The sequence below is a fragment of the Hemiscyllium ocellatum genome, chromosome 1, assembly GCF_020745735.1.
Source record: "Hemiscyllium ocellatum isolate sHemOce1 chromosome 1, sHemOce1.pat.X.cur, whole genome shotgun sequence".
Taxonomy (NCBI): domain Eukaryota; kingdom Metazoa; phylum Chordata; class Chondrichthyes; order Orectolobiformes; family Hemiscylliidae; genus Hemiscyllium; species Hemiscyllium ocellatum.
Window position 1 is genome coordinate 50,506,708 of NC_083401.1, and position 21,995 is coordinate 50,528,702.

The window sequence follows — 21,995 nt, forward strand, 5'->3', positions numbered from 1 at the left end:
CAATCACGGAATCTATTTTTTGTGATGCTCATTGGGATATATGTAGTCAGGTTGCAGGGCATACCTCTCCTGCTTCTCTTTAAAATAGGGTAATTCAAAATAAGTAGGATTAAACAGACATTCTGGCCTAAGTGTCATACATGTGAATGTAGTTTAATTATGCTAGCTTCACTGAATGTTATTGTGCACTTTTCCAGCTGAAGGTGTCATGTCCTCATATTCCCCATTCCAATCCCTAGCCATTTAGATTGTGAGACATTTCATGCAGCATAGGGAAAAAAAAATCAATTGTTTCAGGCCTGAGCTGCTGCTCTACCTTCACTGACTGGGACTCAGCCAGCAGAGATAAGCATCCATGGGGTATCAACTATTGTTCAAAATTCTGGAAGGGCTAAATGTAAACCATTACCTTTTTTTTTGCAAATCCTGTACCTGCCAGGTATTTGAATGCTGTTAAGGCAGAAGGCTAAGAATGTACCATTTGACCTCATTAACATCTACACATCCAGACTGCATTTTTATATACAGATGTCAAGCTGCAAGAAAGCCCAGGAATCAAAGGTGGACTGGCACAGATCCAATTCTTTTACCTTGGCCCATTTGCATGGTATCATTAACTTCCCTGGGTACAAAAGCCAAAATCAAATGGCGTGAACTCATGATGGGGTAGGTTCAGGTGCCAAATTGATGACTCTCTGGAGATGTGAGAATCTAATGGTGGATGGGATGTGGAGAGAGGATAAGAATTGAAAAGCTAACTGTCCATTTTATCTTTAGCACTTGTTACTTACCTTGCTCCAGTTTCCTATTTTCCAAATAGCACACGGATGTACAAAACATCTCCGAGCAGGGGCTGGCTTCTTAATGTTTTCACAGTGTGAGTCTTCTTCAGTACTACATTCTATTTGTCTCCACATTGCACCAACTCCACATGTGGTAGAACACTGCACAGAATAAAGTTACGGGGAAAACTGAAAACACCCAAGGCCATTACAACTGAAAACAGACATGATAGTATGTTGTTACTATCAGCATAGTCATATCAACAGCAATGTGTAATAGAACTTGGTTCCACATAATTGATCAACAGGTATTAAAGGAATTCTATGTACAGCACCCAATCTTAATGCAAAGAATAATAAAGTTCTATGATGCTGTAAAGTTTGGTAGTGAACACCTTTAGATAGAAACATAGGCAAAAACATTGCAAATAGAAGCAGGAGTAGCAAATCAACCTTTTAAATCTGCTCTGTCATTCATTATCTTCATGGCTGATCATCCAACCCAATAGCCTATTCTTGCTTTCCCCATATCCTTTGATCCCAAGTGCCAAATCCAACTCCTTTATAAAATCATGCAATGTTTTGGCATTGATTGACTTCTATGATAGAAAATTCAACAGAATCACCACTCTCTCGTTGAAAATGTTTCAATCATGAATGGTTTACCCCTTATCCTTAGACTGGAACCCTTTGTTCTGATCTCCCCTGCCATCAGGAACATCCCGTATTTACCCTATCTAGTCCTGTTAGAATTTTATAGATTTCTGAGATCATGGCACAATTTTTAAAAAAGCAGGTCAAATATTATTGATAACTTGGCTAATATTTATCTCTCAACCAACTTAAGTAAAACCTATTATCTTGTCAATAAATCATTGCTGTGCACAAATTAGCTCTCATGTTCCCTAAATTGTAACAAAGACTTTACACCATTTTCTATAATGTACTTTGTAAAATGTGAATGTCTCCCTCCATTAATCTGTGGGGAGGACAGGCATTGTCATTGGTGAGTCTGAACCTGTTCTTATCAACAATCCATGGCAGTGACCCATGAAATAACAGTGACTTGCATTGTTATAGCTCAAAATGTTTTAGACTCAAGTCTTTAGATTGAGCCCAATGTCTACTGATTAAGAGGTGAGATTGCAAGCACTGATCTATAGCAGGTACTTCAAAGACACCACAAAATTACCAGAGAAACAAGAGCGTTTGAGACACTCTGATGAAATTCAGAAACAAGAAGTGTATATCCTGACTAGAACTGTTACCTTCCCTCCAATGGGACAGCTAAATTAGTGAACTTTCCTTAGTATTGCCACCATATATTCAATCTAATTTAGAATTATAAAATGATATTCCTATTAGCACATACAACATCCCAGTATCACATTCATCAAAATTGATGTCAACCATTTATGTTTTGAGCTCTTATTTTTGCTCGTACAACTTCTTCTCATCCCAATTTTGCTAACATTAACACATTTAGTTGGTTCCTTTTTAAACCAGCCTCCAAATAATTAAAGAACGTTATTTACATCAGGGGATCTGCACTGACAACAGTCAACACCATGTGAAAGAGACTCTGCAAAGGCTTTCTAGATTTGTATCCCAACATTGAGACATTCACTTCCAATTACCACCATTTCATAGAGTAAAAAGTGAGGTCTGCAGATGCTGGAGATCAGAGCTGAAAATGTGTTGCTGGTTAAAGCACAGCAGGTTAGGCAGCTTCCTGATGAAGGGCTCTGGCCCGAAACGTCGAATTTCTGTTCCTAGGATGCTGCCTAACCTGCTGTGCTTTAACCAGCAACACATTTTCACCACCATTTCATAACACGTTACCTTTCATTCAAAATTCTCAGATCACTTGCTGGCTTTAGACGTACCCCTGAAGTTATACTGTTGAGCTGATGGAATGAAAAGGTACCCCTCCTATTTAACTCTCTCCAGAACATGGAAAACCAAACCTGGTATCTGCCCTGACTTGCCAGGAGAACTGGAAATCAAATCCAGCTGCTCCCATGGGGGACTGCAAAGGGCCTGGCCTTGGAAACATAGGAAATTAATTTTACAGTTTGTGCTGACCAATCGTGTCCTTATACAATTGGCTTTCAAATTGTTCTTCAGCAGGTGTCTACTATAACTAGGATAACATAGTTTTACTTTCATAACACATTCCCAACTCTTACTCCTGCCTCATATTTTCTACTGTAACACTCAGTACAGTCAATTCATCTATAACATCATGGTTGTGTTGTTGTGCAACCCTGTGTCATGGAAAAATCGCACTTTAGAAACAGTGCTTAAAGTGTTGGCACTGTAATCGTATTTCAGACAACACACGTTTAAAAGTTTGCATTGTAGAAACAGCATCCCCCAATTCATCAATCACAATGCAGCAAATTTCCATTGATGAAATGCACATTATAACAGACCAGCCTGTAACTGTTTGTTACCTCTCAAACTGATTAATCCTAATCTTGATTTGTAAATTCTCATCGTTGCTTTCAAATCCCTCCATGGCCTCACTCCTCATTATCACTGCAACACCTTCCAGCTCACTAACCTTTCAAGACATTTGTGCTCAACTAACCTCAGCATCTTGAGCATCTCTAATTTTAAACACTCAAAGATTAATGGCCTGACCTCAATGCTTCGGTCCTAAACTTTGGAATTCCTCCCATAAAGCTCTCTCTCTCTCAAACATATTTTTTTCTCCTTTTAAAGCCAACCTCTTTGACCTAGATTATTGTTGAACCCCGAATATTCCTGTTTGTAGCTCAGTGACATATTTTGTTTTAAAATGCCTCAGTGAAGCTCCTTAGGAAATTTGTTGAGTTAAAAACATGATACAAGTAAACCTATTGCTGTATCAAGATTCTGCCTTCTGATCCTATAAACCTCTCATAATGAGAGCTAACCAACTAGAAAATGTGTTTATGGTTAACCAGTAAATTGGTGACCTTTGGTAATAATAGCCAATGTGCGTTAGTAAGAACAGGAGTGATAGACAAGAAGGATTTGCTGTACAGCAAGGCACGGACAACAGGGTTGCATCTCAAGGGATAATGGATGAATTTCAATTAAACCTGGGATACAGGTAGGGCTTTTCCCAAGGGAAAATTGATTGGTTGTTGGAGTAGATGTGAATGCCGATCCTGAAATGTTTTTAAAGGATTTAGATTAGATTCCCTACAGTGTGGAAACAGGCCCTTTGGCCAAACCAGTCCACACCGGCCCTCTGAAGAGTAACCCACCCAGACCATTTCCATCTGACTAATGCAACTGACACTATGGGCAATTTGGCATGGCCAATCTACCTGACCAGCACATCTTTGGATTGTGGAAGGAAACGGGTGCACCCAGAGGAGACCCATGCAAGCACAGGGAGAATGTGCAAACTCCACACAGACAGTCGCCCAAGGCTGGAATCAAACCTGGATCCCTGGCACTGTGAAACTGCAGTGCTCACCACTGAGCTACCATGATGCTCTAACATTTGTTAACATTGGGAGATGGGATATTGTTTTATGGAATGCTGTGAGATATTTAACTCAAAGTTTGTGGATTGTTTACAATATCTCAGATGTATGACATTATGTACCATTCTGGAATTTGTAAGATGTTGTAGCACTGAAGAGGGTGCAGAGGAGATTTACCAGGATGTTGCCTGAACAGAAGAGTTTCAGTTATGAAGGCAGAATGGACAGACTGGGGTTGTTTTCCTTAGAGTGGAGAAGATTATGAGGGGACATGATTGATATAGAAAATTATGAGGACCATAGGTAGGGTAGATAGTAAAAGACGTTTCCTCTTGATGGAGGAATCAGTGACAAGGGACATAGACTTAAGGAAAGGAGCGAAGGTTTAGAGGAAAACCTTTTCACCTAGAGGCTGGTGGGAATCTGGAACTCTCTGCCTGTAAGTGTGGTTGAGGCAGAAACCCTCTTAACAGCTTAAGAATTATTTCAATGTGCAATTGTGATGCTAAGGCTTGGAAGGTTTTGGGTCAAGTGCTGAAAAATGGGACTAGAATCTTTAGGGTATTGTTTTCGACCAGCACAGATCTGATGGGCTGAAAGGACTTTTTCTGACCACAGATCTGACTGTGCTGTCAAGATACAATGAAAATTTTCACAGCAAATTGGCTTGAAGCCCCTTTAGTGAGGTGGAAGCTCTTAGGAAACAATTGTATTCAATTTTGCAGTAACAGTGAAAAGTCTGGTGTGCTCTTTATTTGTTTGCATTTTTGATCATTTGTATTGCCAACTGAATACTGGTAAAGTTTCAAAACCTACAGAACCACTTAGTTCAGCGGGGAACTGTTTCACCAGTTTATTGAACAATTTTAAGAGATTTTTTCACAGGATTATTTGGTTTTGATGTTATTACCTGATTAGGAGTTTGTTTTGTTGTTTCTATAATTGATTGGCCACTTGAGGGTGATTTAACTTTTAAGTTTCTTTACATGCCTAGTTCAAAGGCATGCTTCCTGAGACCTGCTATGGCACTATTTTTCATTCATGGGGTGTGGTCATTACTGGCTAGGTGAGCCAGTTATTCCTTATCCTAAATTTTCCAGGAGAAGGCAAGGGTGATGAGCTGCTTTCTTGAACCACAGCAGACCTGAGGTTGTAGGGACACCTAGGTTGCTGTTAGGATGGGACTTTTAGGATTTTTACCAAGTAACAGTGGCAAAATGGCAATATAAATCAAATTAGGAACTACATGTCACTTGGAAGAGGCAGCTTGCAGGTGATGATGTTCCTATGCATATTCTACACTTGACCTTCTAGGTGGTAAGCATCACAGATTTGGACGATGCTGCCAGAGGAATCTTGGTAAGTTACAGTCACATCATTCCTGATGAAGGGCTCTTGCCTGAAACGTTGTTTCTCCAGCTCCTTGGATGCTGCCTGACCTGCTGTGCTTTTCCAGCACTACACTCTCAACTCTAATCTCCAGCATTTGCAGTCCTCACTTTTGCCTATTTTGAAGATGGTAGCCATTCTACCATTGTATAGGAGAAAGTGAGGTCTGCAGATGCTGGAGATCAGAGATGAAAATGTGTTGCTGGAAAAGCACAGCGGGTCAGGCAGCATCCAAGGAGCAGGAAATTCGACGTTTCGGGCATAAGAAGAAGGGCTTCCTTGGATGCTGCCTGACCTGCTGCGCTTTTCCAGCAACACATTTTCATCTCATTCTACCATTGTGTATCAGGTTGAAGGGAATCCATGTTGAAGGTGGTGAATAGGGTGATAATTAAGTGAGCTGCATTGTTCTGGATGATGTCAGTATTGTTGGGTATTGTTGGAGCTTCACTTATTCAGGGAAATAAGGAAAACTCCATCGTACTCCTGATTTGTGCCTTGTAGATGGTGGATGCATTTGGGGAGATAGGAGGTGACTTACTCACCACAGAATGCCTAGCCTCTGACCTACTCTTGTAGTCAAAGCATTTATATGGTTAGTTCAGTTCAGTTTTTGTTAAATGATAGCCACCAGGTTGTTAATCATATTCACCAATGATAATGGCATTGAACATCAAGTGGTGTGAATGCAATTTGCTAATTATTAACTCAAGTCTGGGTAATGCCTAGATTTTGAATATATGGCAGGAATATGTGGAGGAGGCTTTGGTGTATGACTGAGCGTGGTGGTGGACACAGTGGATAGTTTGGTGGGACAGGGTGAGGGCTGAGATTCAAAAGTGCTACATTCATCATTACAACTGTGCCAATGTCACTGTCACCTGAGATGGGCATTGGGACATTCTAACTGATCACTTCACTGCCTGGCCATCTCCAGAGTGTCGGAGCCAATTTCTTGCTGGGTCCCCACCTCAACAGAATGCAAAATGGTGGGAAGGGAGCCTTTCTCAAAGGAAATGGTTCTGCCAAGATATGAAGCTTTCTGGCTTGACCTTCATGTCTCCTCCATGATATTCTTGCCATGTGTCATTGAGCTTGCCATTGTTTAACTGACACAAGCTATGCATGATTCAAGATTTGCCAGACAAGCCTGACTGACATAAAGGAAGTGGGAGTTGTTATACGGATGGAGCTGTGTTATTTTGTTAGGGTTCAGGTAAAAGCTGTCCCCATGTCTTCAGATGATGCCACTAAGGAGTAGCAAAAAGATATGAAAGAAAAACAAACCAATAATTGACTTTCTTCTTTCTTTTTGGGTGCACTTTGTTGGTAATGGTCCAGATAGGAGAAATCAATGCTAGAGATACTCCAGATAGAATTGGCGAGGTAAAAATGGAACAGGTACCAGAGTTTCTACACAATGTTGATATTAAAACTTCTAATAATGATAAACTACACTGTATACATTAACTGGAAATAATCTTTATCACTTATACAAAGACATACCTCACTCCAATTTCCAACCTTCCAATAAACATCATCCAAGCTAACTTCAGGTGCAAAATCATCATAGTCTTCAGTCATATTGGAGAAATTATTCAGTCTATTTATAGTTGGAATTTTCTTCAAAGGTAATTTTGAGGGAGGTGATGGTTCAGCAGCTGACAACTTACTGCCGATGGCTCCTGTGAATTTCACCCATTCTGAATCTGTTGTACCAACTCCATTTGAAGTTGTAAGCTCAAGATTATGTTGTAGGTTTGTACTGTTTTCATCATTAGGATTTAGACCAGGTGCAAGAATGTCAGTCTGGTTAGAAAACCGCTCTGGATTCAGCATTCTGTAAAGTTTCATTCTTAGCCGCTCCATTGTTGCTTTAAATTTTGGATCTATTTTTAACCTTGGCAAACCAACCTTTCTATTTCCATAACCTGGAGAAGGCACACTTACACTTGGCTTGATTAATTGTGTACTACCAGGCTTTACTGTACTCACAAATGTTGTCTGTGGACTAGTAGATAACATCGATTTCTCACTATTGATTGGGACGGCAGTAGACTTCACAATTTTATCATTGTTTTCATCTGTTACGATACCAGCCTGAGGTTCTTCTGTAAATGGAAAATGTTTAACAACCTCTTCTGTGGTAATGTGGTCATGGTTTGAGACACTGTCATTTTCACCAGTAATATTGTGAGTCTCATTAGTATTTTGTATTGTGTCTGTAATGTTTCCAGCTTCAGAGATCCTCTTCCTGTTGACAGTATCACTCTCATTGGTCAGATTTTGGTGAATAGCAATAAAGTTGTCGTCATACGATGCATTGCGGTTTTGCTGTTTTGGGGAAGGCTTGTCCTGCACATGTATTTGTTTGTTTGTAGTGGTAGCCATAGTTGTTACAGGGCTTCTGCCAGCAGTTGTTGGCACTGTGATGTTGACAGGAAGAGGCTGCTTAGTGGTCACTCGTTTGGGTTTAGGTTGAACTTTTGAACTTGAATGATTAGGGCCATATTTAGGCTTCAGCCTACTAGGGAGATCTTTGGGATACATTTTACCATCTTTGGGCTTTCTTGGAGGGAACAGAATGTTCTTGTTATTAGAGCAGTGCCGTAAGCCACATAAACTTTTCACACTTGGCTTTTTGGAAATTTTGCAGAGTTCTTTATTATTCCAAGTGCATGTCACATTCCGTGTGCGGAATCCACCTCCACATGTAACTGAGCACTGAAAAATAAATAGCAAAGGTCAAAAGGGATCACACAGTGCAGTCAAAATCTATATCAGCACGCAAGGTATTATGAGATGAATTAGCTACCATGGGGAACAAATAATTGTTTTGTACACTTGTTAACCTTTAGATTTCCACTCACATTAAAAGACAATTTAGAAAATGTTTTTCTTTGTTACGTTACATACTCACACCCAGTTCCTAAATGCAGTGAATTTTCCTTGGTCAGTTTCTCAGCATTTAAAACTAACACAACTATATTCCTCCTGAATAACAGGCTATAAAGAAGGCCATGATGTGGAGATGCCAGTGTTGGACTGGGGTGGATAAAGTCAGAAATCACATGACACTGGGTTATAAAGTCATAGAGCCATAGAAATATACAGCATGGAAACAGACCAATCAGTCCATTTTGTCCATGCCATCCAAACATCCTAAACTAATTTAGTCCAACAGGCTTATTTGAAATCACAAGCTCTTTTGTCAGGCAAAGGGACTACGCTCTAAACATTTGTGATTTCAGATAATCCTACTGGACTATAACCTGGAGTTGTGTGACTTCTGACATCAGAAAGAAGGCAGTTCCTTTTGTATGTTGGAGCTTTGAAGCTAAAGCAGCTACTATTTCTCAATTTGCAGGACAAACAACAGTCCTTCTCTCGGTAAACGTTCACTCAACATCTCTACACCAGTATTGGAAATAACTAAACACAGCAAATGATGGAATTACACAAAAGCTCTGGCAGTATCTGTGCTGAGAGGAAGAGTCAATGTCTCAGGTCTTAGTTTCCTTGAATATGACCCACATGACAATGAATGGATATCAATTATCACTGCTGAGTGGTCCCAACCTCGTGAACTAAAATTTCAAGTGCAATATTTAATACTTTTAAGCTAGTGAATCATAAATGATCACACTTGGTAATATTGCATACAGTTCTGGTCACTATATGACCAGAAGGATGTGGATACCTTGGAGAGAGTACAGAAAATGTTTACCAGATATTCCTTGATATGGGGCATATCAGCTATTAAGCAAGTTTGGATGGACTGGATTTGTTTTCACTGGAACACAGGAGGCTGAGGGGCGATCTGATAGAAGTTTGTAAGATTGTGAATGACATGGATAGAGTGGAAAGTATGAGGCTTTTTCCTGGAGTAGACAGGCCAACTGCTAGGGGACATAGGTTTAAATTGTGGCAGGGAGAAGTTTAAAAGAGATGTGTGAAGTAAGTTCTTCACACAAAGGCTGTGAGTTCCTGGTACATGCTGCCAGAGGAGGCAGTGGAAACAGACACAATAGCAGCATTCAAGAAGCACCTGACTGAATACATGAATAGAAAGGGAATAGAGGGATATGCATCCTGCAAGTGAAGACAATTTTAGTATGGAAGAGCAAATTGTGTCAGCGCAGGCTTGGAGGGCCAAAGGGCCTGTTCCTGTGCTGTATTGTTCTTTGGTCATAGTTCTTGATCTTTGTTCTATGTACGACTGAAAGCCTTGACTCTCCCAAGCAGTGACAATGCTGGGTGCTCTGCAACTGTACTAAAACAAAGCTGTTGCACATTTCTGGTCTCCACTGTCAAAAAACATGTGCAGCGCAATGCTCCATGGGGAATTCTGTTGGAGTGTAGGAGAGTCAGGGATTGAGAGGAAATACTCTCCTTTTGTGACACTAGCTATTACATCCTGACTAGTAACATTAAAGGTCCCATCTTTGAGAATGGATTTCTTACTGGATGAGTGAATGTGTGAGTAGATGAAAGAACAAATCAATAAAAAGGGTGAATGGATATGTGGGTCAGTGGGTAGATGAGTGGGAGTGGGCAGGGTGCGGAGGTAGGTGAAGTGGGTAAGTTCATAAGGTGGGTGAATAGGTAGATGGATGATGTGGGTTATTTCCACCGCACCCATCTTTACCTGACCCAACTGCTACTATACCTGGCACCTCATGTGCCAGTCTACCTATTTACTTCACCCACCGTGCAGGTGTAGCTGTTGAGCTAATTCCCTTTGCTAATCTTTGCCAGATTTCCTGTGATGAGGAAGATTTGCTGCATTATAGAATGGAAAACCATGCCTTTTCAGGTAAGCAGGCAGTTTTCTGACTGATTAATGTTGGACACAAGGGCTCTGGCATTGTCCTGAAGGTTTTGATCAATGTCAATCAATGCACTGATATACATTTGATTGACATGGCTAGCTAGAGTTAATAAGAGGTCAACACATTCAGATATATTCTAAAACATGTCCAGGACAGAGAGGATTTGAAACCAGACTTTCTTGCCCAGAACATCAGATATGGTATAGGCAGTACAGTTGGAGGTGATGCACAAAAAGGTATGGGGAAAAACCCACTTCAGTAAAAGGCATAATATACATAGCCACATCAAGGTGCAAAGGGGGCAATAGTGAGAGAAACAGCCATGTTCTGCTTCATTCTTCAGGACCACGCCTTGACTAACCAGAGTCAAACTGCCTAATTTAAAATTTAAGCAAAGCTTGGCAGTTAACTGTCAGTCACGATTTAACTGGTCATTCTCCATGGCAATCTTTTTATTGGTTAAGAGCTTGCTTGGCAACCAATTAAAACTCCCCTCTCAGAGTGTAAGTGTGGATTGCCATTTACATTGATGAGCGCAGGGCAAAAGCTTTGACAAAATATGTTGTTTTTTTCAGCAAAACATTCTGCGCAATCAAGAAATTTATTTGAAATTGCATTAGTGGAAAGTAGAGGAATAATCTAATTGAGGTCTTTAAAATCTTTATGCCACATGGTAAGGTAGATAATTTCCCCCCATGATACTGCAAATCAAGAAGCACAGTCTTAAAATTAGAAATGGGTAATTAAAGAAGAAAATCTGAATACACTTTTCCTCATAAAAAGGGACAGTCCATCAAACCATGTGATTTCTAGGTCAAATGAAATTTTCAAGAATGACATTGATAGGTTTTTATTAGATAAGGACGTCAAGTAATGAACCAAACAAAAAGCTGAGCTCAATTTAATTGCAAAAGTGTCTCAAGGGCTGTGAATAGACAATTCATAAGTTAGCTTCTGATTTGGTGAAAGCCATTGGGGAGGTTAAAATGAATGGAGCTATTTGGGACACAGCAGCACAGTGATCACCAATAGGTCAACAGACCAGCTTCCACTGGAAGAAGTTAGCATGTTATGAAACCAAAGGATGTTTCTTTTTAAATACAAAAATTTAGGATTGAATCATACATTATTTTTAGTTCAGTCCAAGTTGCATTGCATTTTTTTGGAGGCTTTTTTTGCTGTGAGGCCTATCAGGTTTTCTTGTCCAGTCTTAATCCCACCTACCTAATTACTTCCTATGGCATCTTTCATGCCCAATTTATGCCGTTCTTACCACACGTCCTTCCCAGAACAACTCACTACTCTGTGGATATATGTCAAAACACTGGTATCCCTTGCGCTCATGCCACCTTTAAAATCCCATTGTGCACCTAGACAAGCACTGTCCAGCTACCTTGCACAGTTTCTAACATTTGCCCCAAACATGGCAGCCAGAGGAAAATCATTGCCCTGCTTTACTGGATGAGGTGGTACTAATGAGCGACCTCCTCCTCCTCCAGGAATGGCAGCGGAGGCCACAATACCATGCCATGCCAGTCTGGTTCAATATGGCCACCCAGGTTAAAGTAGTCTCAGTGAACTGGAGGAATGCCCAACACTATAGGAAGAAGGTCAATAGTTTTCTCCACTCTGCCAGTGTAAGTGGTGCCACTGTCTTTCCAACACTTCACATTCACTCTGAAACTTATACCAAGATCCTATGAAAGCTCAAACTCTAATACTTTTATTAATGCATGCACTATCTCCCTTCTCTCGTCTGGCACCCATCCAAAATCCTGCCATCAATGGCCATGCATGCCTTCAGGCTTTACAAGCCAGGCAGAATTTCATTGAAATGCACTTCCAATAGCTGAGATCTGGGTACAACATGCAATCATGGGCTGCAAAATCTTCATGATACCAAAATTTGGCTTGCATTGTTGAGACAAACTTCGGCCTCAATTGGGTGATTTTTGCGTTGATGTTTTCTGTCTGTAAATAAAAGGTCATTTTGTCTTTGTCCAATTGCTTGCCTACTTGTCATGCTCTCCTACTGGACAATGACAAGCTGTGGGTCTATGTTGGGCACTGAGGACAGGCTAGCACTGACTTACAGGGTGTTCAGATGGGATGCAGCTAAAGACAGTTAAACTGTGTGCAGTGGTTTTTAAACAGTCTCTCAGGTGAGAGAACGAAGATGTGTATGCATGGGAGTATCAGTCACACCAGTCAGTTATTTGTTGTGGGCAGAATAGTTTTATGGCTCTTATGTTGCCAGTGAAAGACAATGCTGGGTGACCATCGCTGGTCCACAGTAGTTTCAAAGATGGCACAGGCTCAAGGGATGCCAGTATTTGAGTGTTGCGTTGTTCTGGAAAAGGAGTATGCTAAGATGGGACTTTAACTGGTTGTGACAGATGTATGGAGACAGAGTAGGTAGTTAATGTGGTGATTTTGGTAAGATATGGTGAGACATTGACTCGACCTCATCACAGAAATCACTCCAAAAATCTAAATTCAACTCAAATTAACAAATGTAATATTTAGCCCTTGAGGTTTAATTTGAACCAATCAAAACCTTTTAAACATATTTTGAAATTTTAATTAGCAGTCAATTTGCAATTTTTAATATTCTGGGCTATTAATTTACATTAATATTCCTAAGAGACAACCAATAAAATGAATCATTTTAGTTCATAACACAGTGCCAACTTGTTTTTACTAAGAAGTCATCCAGTTCTATAATCGGGAGATATCACAAGTCCAGAATCATTCCAAGCTTCCTCTCCAACACTATTCTGGTTTCTTTGAGTTTGTGCAAAGTTAAGGGTTCAGTTTGCTTTACATTTCTTGGTTTGTGCCAAAAAAGACTTCAGATGCTGGCTGTTTACCAGTTTTGAACAGCACAGTACAGTGATCCTGCCCTGAGCACTTCCTTTTCATCTCAAGAGAAATAACATTGACATAAGTCACACTTTATTATTGAAAATAAGTTTTCAATGACAAACTTGAAGCTGAATAATTTTAGTTGTATGCCTTTTCACACAATTGTTTCTTTTTGGTATATTCAGAGCATTATTTTAGAAATTCAACGTTCTTAGTTCTAAAGTAATTTGTCTCCCCAAATTTGACTGAGTATAGAGAAATAATTTCACTTGATATCATATGGTAAACTATAGGTGGTAGATCTAATTTCAGCAGTCATTTTGCATGCAGCTTACTATCCAATTGATTGATCAAAATTGATCATTTTTAACTTCGCAGTAATATAAACTAGTGTTGTTGTTAGCATTATGCAATCTATTTCATAGAATTTGCCATAGTACATAAAACTTATCTAGATAGATGTAAAGACGTTGTTTCTCCTTTGGGAGAGTCTAGGACCAGAGAGTGGTTTTCAGAGTATGGGGTCATTCAGTCAAGCTGAAAAAGTGTTGCTGGAAAAGCGCAGCAGGTCAGGCAGCATCCAAGGAACAGGAAATTCGATGTTTCGGGCATAAGCCCTTCATCAGGAATGAGGAAAGTGTGTCCAGCAGGCTAAGATAAAAGGTAGGGAGGAGGGACTTGGGGGAGGGGCGATGGAGATGTGATAGGTGGAAGGAGGTCAAGGTGAGGGTGATAAGCCGGAGTGGGGTGGGGGCGGAGAGGTCAGGAAGAAGATTGCAGGTTAGGAAGGCAGTGCTGAGTTCGAGGGATTCGACTGAGACAAGGTGGGGGGAGGGGAAATGAGGAAACTGGAGAAATCTGAGTTCATCCCTTGTGGTTGGAGTGTTCCCAGGCGGAAGATGAGGCACTCTTCCTTCAACCGTCATGTTGTTATGGTCTGGCAATGGAGGAGTCCAAGGACCTGCATGTCCTTGGAGGAGTGGGAGGGGGAGTTAAAGTGTTGAGCCACGGGGTGTTTGGGTTGGTTGGTCTGGGCGTCCCAGAGGTGTTCCCTGAAGCGTTCCGCAAGTAGGCGGCCTGTCTCCCCAATATAGAGGAGGCCACATCGGGTGCAGCGGATGCAATAGATGATGTGTGTGGAGGTGCAGATGAATTTGTGGTGGATATGGAAGGATCCCTTGGGGCCTTGGAGAGAAGTAAGGGAGGAGGTGTGGGTGCAAGTTTTGCATTTCTTGCGGTTGCAGGGGAAGGTGCCGGGAGTGGAGGTTGGGTTGGTGGGGGGTGTGGACCTGACGAGGGAGTCATGGAGGGTGTGATCTTTTCGGAACGTCGATAGGGGAGGGGAGGGAAATATATCCCTGGTGGTGGGGTCTGTTTGGAGGTGACGGAAATGACGGCGGATGATACGCTGTATATGGAGGTTGGTGGGGTGGTAGGTGAGAACCAGTGGGGTTCTGTCCTGGCGGCGGTTGGAGGGGCGGGACTCAAGGGCGGAGGAGTGGGAAGTGGAGGAGATGCGGTGGAGGGCATCGTTGGTCACGTCTGGGGGGAATCTGTGGTCCTTGAAGGAGGAGGCCATCTGGGCTGTACGATATTGCAACTGGTCCTCCTGGGAGCAGATGCAGTGGAGATGAAGGAATTGGGAATATGGGATGGCGTTTTTACAGGGGGCAGGGTGGGAGGAGGTGTAGTCTAGGTAGCTGTGGGAGTCAGTCGGTTTATAGTAGATGTCTGTGTTGATTCGGTCGCCCGAGATAGAAATGGAAAGCTGAAAATGTGTTGCTGGTTAAAGCACAGCAGGTTAGGCAGCATCTCAGGAATAGGGAATTCGACATTTCGAGCATAAGCCCTTCATCAGGAATGAGAGAGAGTAGCCAAGCAGGCTAAGATAAAAGATAGGGAGGAGGGACTTGGGGGAGGGGCGATGGAGGTGGGATAGGTGGAAGGAGGTCAAGGTGAGGGTGATAGGCCGGAGTGGGGTGGGGGCGGAGAGGTCAGTAAGGAGATTGCAGGTTAGGAGGGTGGTGCTGAGTTGAGGGAACCGACTGAGACAAGGTGGGGGGAGGGGAAATGAGGAAACTGGAGAAATCTGAATTCATACCTTGTGGTTGGAGGGTTCCCAGGCGGAAGATGAGGCGCTCCTCCTCCAGCCGTCGTGTTGTTATGTTCTCCCGGTGGAGGAGTCCAAGGACCTGCATGTCCTCGGTGGAGTGGGAGGGAGAGTTAAAGTGTTGAGCCACGGGGTGGTTGGGTTGGTTGGTCCGGGCGGCCCAGAGGTGTTCTCTGAAGCGTTCCGCAAGTAAGCGGCCTGTCTCACCAATATAGAGGAGGCCACATCGGGTGCAGCGGATGCAATAGATGATGTGTGTGGAGGTACAGGTGAACTTGTGGCGGATATGGAAGGATCCCTTGGGGCCTTGGAGGGAAGTGAGTGTGGAGGTGTGGGCACAAGTTTTACATTTCCTGCGGTTGCAGGGGAAGGTGCTGGGGATGGAGGTTGGGTTGGTGGGGGGTGTGGATCTGACGAGGGAGTCACGAAGGGAGTGGTCCTTGCGGAACGCTGATAGGGGAGGGGAGGGAAATAAATCCTTGGTGGTGGGGTCCGTTTGGAGGTGGCGGAAATGACGGCGGATGATACGTTGTATGCGGAGGTTGGTGGGATGCTAGGTGAGAACCAGTGGGGTTCTGTCTTGGTGGCGGTTGGAGGAGCGGGGCTCAAGGGCGGAGGAGCGGGAAGTGGAGGAGATGCGGTGGAGGGCATCGTCGATCACGTCTGGGGGGATTCTGCGGTCCTTGAAGAAGGAGGCCATCTGGGCTGTGCGGTGTTAGAACTGGTCCTCCTGGGAGCAGATGCGGCGGAGACGAAGGAATTGGGAATATGGGATGGAGTTTTTGCAGGGGGCAGGGTGGGAGGAGGGGTAGTCCAGGTAGCTGTGGGAGTCAGTCGGTTTATAGTAGATGTCTGTGTTGAGTCGGTCGCCCGAGATAGAGATGGGCTTATGCTCGAAACGTCGAATTCCCTATTCCTGAGATGCTGCCTAACCTCTGTGCTTTAACCAGCAACACATTTTCAGCTGTGATCTCCAGCATCTGCAGACCTCATTTTTTTACCCATAGAAATGGAAAGGTCTAGGAAGGGCAGGGAGGAGTCTGAGATGGTCCAAGTGAATTTGAGGTCGGAGTGGAAGGTGTTGGTAAAGTGGATGAGCTGTTCAACCTCCTCGGGGGAGCACGAGGCAGCGCCGATACAGTCATCGATGTAGCGGAGGAAAAGGTGGGGGGTGGTGCCAGTGTAGTTGCGGAAGATGGACTGTTCCACATATCCTACAAAGAGACAGGCATAGCTGGGGCCCATGTGGGTGCCCATGGCAACTCCTTTAGTTTGGAGGAATTGGGAGGATTGGAAAGAGAAGTTGTTCAGGGTGAGGACCAATTCAGTCAGTCGAAGGAGGGTGTCAGTGGAAGGGTACTGGTTGGTACGGCGGGAAAGGAAGAAGCGGAGGGCTTTGAGTCCTTCGTGATGGGCAATGGAGGTGTATAGGGACTGGATGTCCATCGTGAAGATAAGGCGTTGGGGACCGGGGAAGCGAAAATCATGAAGGAGGTGGTGGGCGTGGGTGGTGTCCCGAACATAGGTGGGGAGTTCTTGGACTAAGGGGGACAGGACCGTGTCGAGGTATGCAGAGATGAGTTCGGGTGGGCAGGAGCAGGCTGAGACAATGGGTCGGCCGGGGCAGTCAGGTTTGTGAATTTTGGGCAGGAGGTAGAAACGGGTGGTGCGGGGTTGTGGGACTATGAGGTTGGAGGCGGTGGATGGGAGATCCCCTGAGGTGATGAGGTTATGGATGGTCTGGGAGATGATGGTTTGGTGGTGGGAGGGGGGGTCATGGTCAAGGGAGCAGTAGGAGGAGGTGTCCACGAGCTGGCGTTTGGCCTCAGCGGTATAAAGGTCGGTGCGCCAAACTACTACTGCGCCTCCCTTGTCTGCCGGTTTGATGGTGAGGTTGGGGTTGGGGTTCAGTCAACACAGGGATTAGGAGGAATGTCTTTCTTAGTACACGTGCAGGGAATTTTGTGCCTACATTATGCTGTGCTATTTGTAATCATAAGACTTTGCTTTGAATCCATGAAGCTCACTGCTGGAGTGGGGCCTCTGTACAGGATGAGTGAAAAGTTGTTCAACTTTTGTCATATGCAGTCCAGAACATGATCACTCTGACGTCTGCCATCAAACTACAGTGCATCCACTCAGAAGTTGAGTTTCAAACCACTGTTGATGCATTCACACATGTGCATGCAAGAATGGGCCTCAGGCTAAGCACCCAGAGCATAATCAACCTGTACTAGCAGTTTCCACTGTGCAAAATTTCTCATCAAATAATCACAACAAGCCATCGGACAATGTGGATTAATTTCTACACCTTGTAAGTGACCATCCAGAAAGGACGGACATCAACAATTAAACTCAACATTGCCTCCAGTGTGCTAGCACACCTTTGGCCATCTGAGCAATATAGTGTTTGATGAAAAGATCTCAAAAGTGGCACAAAGCTCATGGACTACCACACAGCAAAGATACTTGCCCTCCTATGACATGACAATGGACAGTAAATGCCTCAAATCATAAGATCATGAAACCAGAAAACTTAAAGAGCAGAAGTAAGCCATTCAGTCCATTAAATCTGCTCCACACTTTCAATGAGTTCATGACTGATTGGATAATCCTCAACTCCATTTCCCTGTTATCTAAGATTACAAAGGGATCTTGATCAATTGGGCCAATGGACCGAGGAGTGTCAGATGGAATTTAATTTGAATAAATGCAAGTTACTGCACTTTGGTAAAACAAACAAAGGCAGTTTGTGGTGGGGTCCTGGGGAGTGTTGTAGAACAGAGATATGAAGATGTTAAAGTTCATAGTTCTTTGAAAGTTGTGTCATAGTTAGACAGGGTGGTTAAGAAGACATTTAGCATGCCTTCATTGTTCAGACCATTGAGTATATGAGTTGGGATGTCATGTTGGGGTTGTATGGGATGTTGGTGAGGCCAGTTTTGGAGTACATTGTCCAGTTGTGGTCACCCAGCTATAAGAAGGATATTATTAAATTGGAGATGGTTCAGAAAAGATTTACTAGGATGTTGCCAAGACTGCAGTTTGGAGTTATAAGGGTAGGCTGGATAGCCTGGGACATTTTTCACTGGAGTGTCGGGATTTGAAGAATGATCTTAGGGTTTATAAATCATAATGAGCATAGATAAGTTGAATAGCAAAGGTCTTTTCCTTAGGCTGGGGGAGTTCAAATCAAGGGAGCATATTTTTGAGGTGAGAAGACAAAGATTTAAAAGGGACCTGAGGGGGAACTTTTTCACACAGGGGGTGGCATACATGTGGGGTGAACATGCCAGACGAAGTGGTAGATGCAAGTGCAGTTACATCATTTAAAAGACATTTGGATAGATACAAGATTAGGAAAAGTTCAAGGGGATATGGGCCAAAACCAGTAAAGTGAGACTTGTTTAGTTTGGGAAACCTGGTCAGCATGGACAGAAGGATCTGTTTCCGTGTTGTATGATTGTATAACCTTAATTCCCTTGCTGATTAAAAACCTGAATATACTTAAAGGGCCAGACTGTCTGAAGGACAAAATTCCACAGATTGACAACTGGTTGAATGAAAATAAAATTCCTCCTCATCTCCGTCTTGACTGGATGACTTGGAAAAATGTCCTCTGGTCATGGACTCCCCCTGCAAAGGGCAACAACCTCTCCATGGCAACCTCGCTAAATCCTCACAGAACCTGATCTGTTTCAATTAGAAAGGCATCATGTGATGACACAGGTCGAAGGGTCTGTTCCTGTGCTATACTGTTCTTTGTACGATGCGTAAATTTCATTAAGGTTACATCTCATTCTTCTAAAGTCCAATGAATACAAGCCCATCCTACTCAACCTCTCCTCAAAAGATAATCCTTCCATAGCAGAATCAGCCTCATCTGGACAGTCTCAAAAGCCAATACTTTTCAATAGATAATGGGCCCAAAAGAGTACACAGTATTCCAGGTATGGCCTGACTAGCATAGCTTTAGCAAAACCTCATGACTTTGACTCCATTTCCTTTGAAATAAAGGCCATCATTCCATTTGCCTTCCCTGTTACCAAATGAATACTATTCTTGATCATCCTGCAGTTCTCTGAAAGTGGCAGCACAATTGGATAAGATGGTCAAGACGGCATATGGCATGCTTACCTTCATTAGTTAGGGTATTGAGTATAAAAATTGGCAAGTCGTGTTGCAGCTGTATAGAACTTTATTTATGTCAGATTTGGAATATTGTGTATAGTTCTGGTCACCACACTACCAGAAGGATGTGGAGGCTTTGGAGTGGATATAGGAACAGTTTACCAGGATGTTGTTTGGATTTGGAATGTATCAGCAATGAGGAGAGATTGGATAAACTTGGGTTTGTTTTCACTTGAATGTTGAAGAATGAGGGGCACCCTGAAAGAACTTTTGAAAATTATGGGAAGCACAGATAGAATGTCTTTTTCTCAGAGCAAACATGTCAATTACAAGGTGACATCCCAGAGTCAGTCTGAGAAACATTTATCGCACTCCGTTCATAGCAAGATCCTTTCCCAGTTAAAACTGCACACAATACTCCAGGTGTAGTCTCACCAAGGCATCCTCACTCCTGTGCTCCAATAGTCTCACTGTGAAGGCCATCACACCAGTTGCTTTCTTCCCTAACTGCTGGACCTGAATGCTTACTTTCAGGAACAGGTGTACAAGGACACCCATGTCTCATTTTGCCTCCCCCTTTTATTGCCCTTCGAATAAGATAAAAGGGGATAAGTTTAAAGAAGATGTGAGAAGTTTATATATATATAGGGTGGTAATTGCCTGGAATGCACTGTCAGAGGAGATTCTAAAGTGGATAAAATAGAAACTTTTAAGAGGCTGTATGGATGGATATAGGAACAGGCAGAGAGTATACAGATATGGACCATGTAGAGACAAAAGGCTCTTCATTAGAAAGACATCATGTGTCAGCACAGTCTTGGTGGGCCGGAGGCCTGTTCCTTTGCTGTACCATTTTTGTACTTTGTTCAAAATAGTATTTTGACAGATATATGATTAGAAGACAATAGAAGGATACAGACTAGGGACACAGAAGGTTTTCAGCTTCGACAGCTATCATGTATTGGCACAGTCTTGAGCTTATTATTCCTTACATTTCTAAATTTGCAAACATGAATGGACATTCTTAACCCATTAGGCTTCTAACCGTGGTGGATTTTGTTTTTCTGTGTTTTCAAACTAGTTTCAGCAGCCACATAATTACTGATACTACAGCCAGTGACCCAGGAATTTGCATTTAAAGAAATTACATTCAGATATCAAATTTAAATGAAAAGGCTCTGTCTTTCACAGACTTGGCCTTCACCAGTCCGGCCATTTGATAACATCTGAGACAAAGTCCTTAGGATTTGGAGATTCCTGAGCTAATAACAATCACTTCCTCGAATAGGTCAATCACATTTGTTAGGTATGATCTCTCCCTGACAAAGCCATGCTGTCTATCCATGGTCAAACTTGCTTTTTCCAATAGAGATTAATTCTCTCCTTCACAATCTTCTCAAATATTTCCCTACCCCACTGAGGTTAGACTCACTGGTCTATAATTCCCTGTTTTATTCCGACCACTCTTCTTGACAAATGGAACCACATTAGCTGTCCTCCAGTCCTCGTGCACCAGCCCTAAGGCCAGAGAGGAATTCAAACTTTGAATCATGGCCTCCAAAATTTCCTCCCTCATCTCCCACAGCAGCCGAGAATGCAACTTATCTGGACTGAGGAATTTGTTCACTTTTAATCGCTCCATGTCCACCGTGTGGAGTTTTGCACCCTGTCCCTGTGTTTGCGTGAATTTCCTATCCCGTCTTGCCTTATTCCCTTGAGCCACAACATGAACTCCCTCTGCCTTGATTGTTTTACAAACGTATGCTGTGTCCCGACTATCCTAACAACTCTTCCAATGGAATTACATTAAATTACTCCCAACAACACCAGCAAACCCACCCACAAAGATGTTGGCCTCATTTTGGATCAGATCGAGACTGTTCTGTTCTGCTGTGTAATTCTGTTTTCGGATTTCAGTAGCTGCATTCCTCAACTGATCTGTATGAATCATTGAAAAATTCTCCCGTTAATTCATAGAAAACAGAAGGAGGACGAGGCCATTCAGCCATTTGAGCCTGCTCAGCCATTCAATCCCATCATGGCTGATCACCCTACTCAGTATTCTGTTCCCACTTTCTCCCCATAATCCTGAGGATTATAACTAGTTCCTTCTTGAAAACATTCAATGTTTTGCCCTCAACCACTTTCTGGGGCAGGATATTCCACAGTCTCTGAGCGAAGAAATTTTTCCTTACCTCAGACCTAAACAACCTACTCTGTATCCACAGACAGTGATCCATGGATTTTTTTTAGATTAGATTCCCTACAGTGTGGAAACAGGCTCTTTGGCCAAACAAATCCACACCGACCCTCCAAAGAGCAACCCACTCAGACCCATCGTCTTCTGACTAATGCACCTAACACGGTGGGCAATTTAGCGTGGCCAATCCACCTATCCTGCACA

General features: G+C 42.9%; 1 protein-coding gene across 2 annotated transcripts in view; it reads right to left on the minus strand.

The window, feature by feature from the left end:
* The window catches only part of LOC132834687 (A disintegrin and metalloproteinase with thrombospondin motifs 12-like), a 547,736-nt gene that overhangs the window by 58,150 nt on the left and 467,591 nt on the right, over positions 1-21,995 (minus strand). Inside the window, exons 19-20 of one of the 2 annotated variants that reach the window (XM_060853682.1) lie at positions 7,160-8,377; positions 792-944 (exon numbers count right to left, since the gene is read on the minus strand). In XM_060853682.1, coding sequence (XP_060709665.1) covers positions 792-944; positions 7,160-8,377 — 1,371 coding nt within the window. The remainder of the gene's footprint in view (positions 1-791; positions 945-7,159; positions 8,378-21,995) is intronic. The other variant, XM_060853764.1, reaches the window with a different exon arrangement.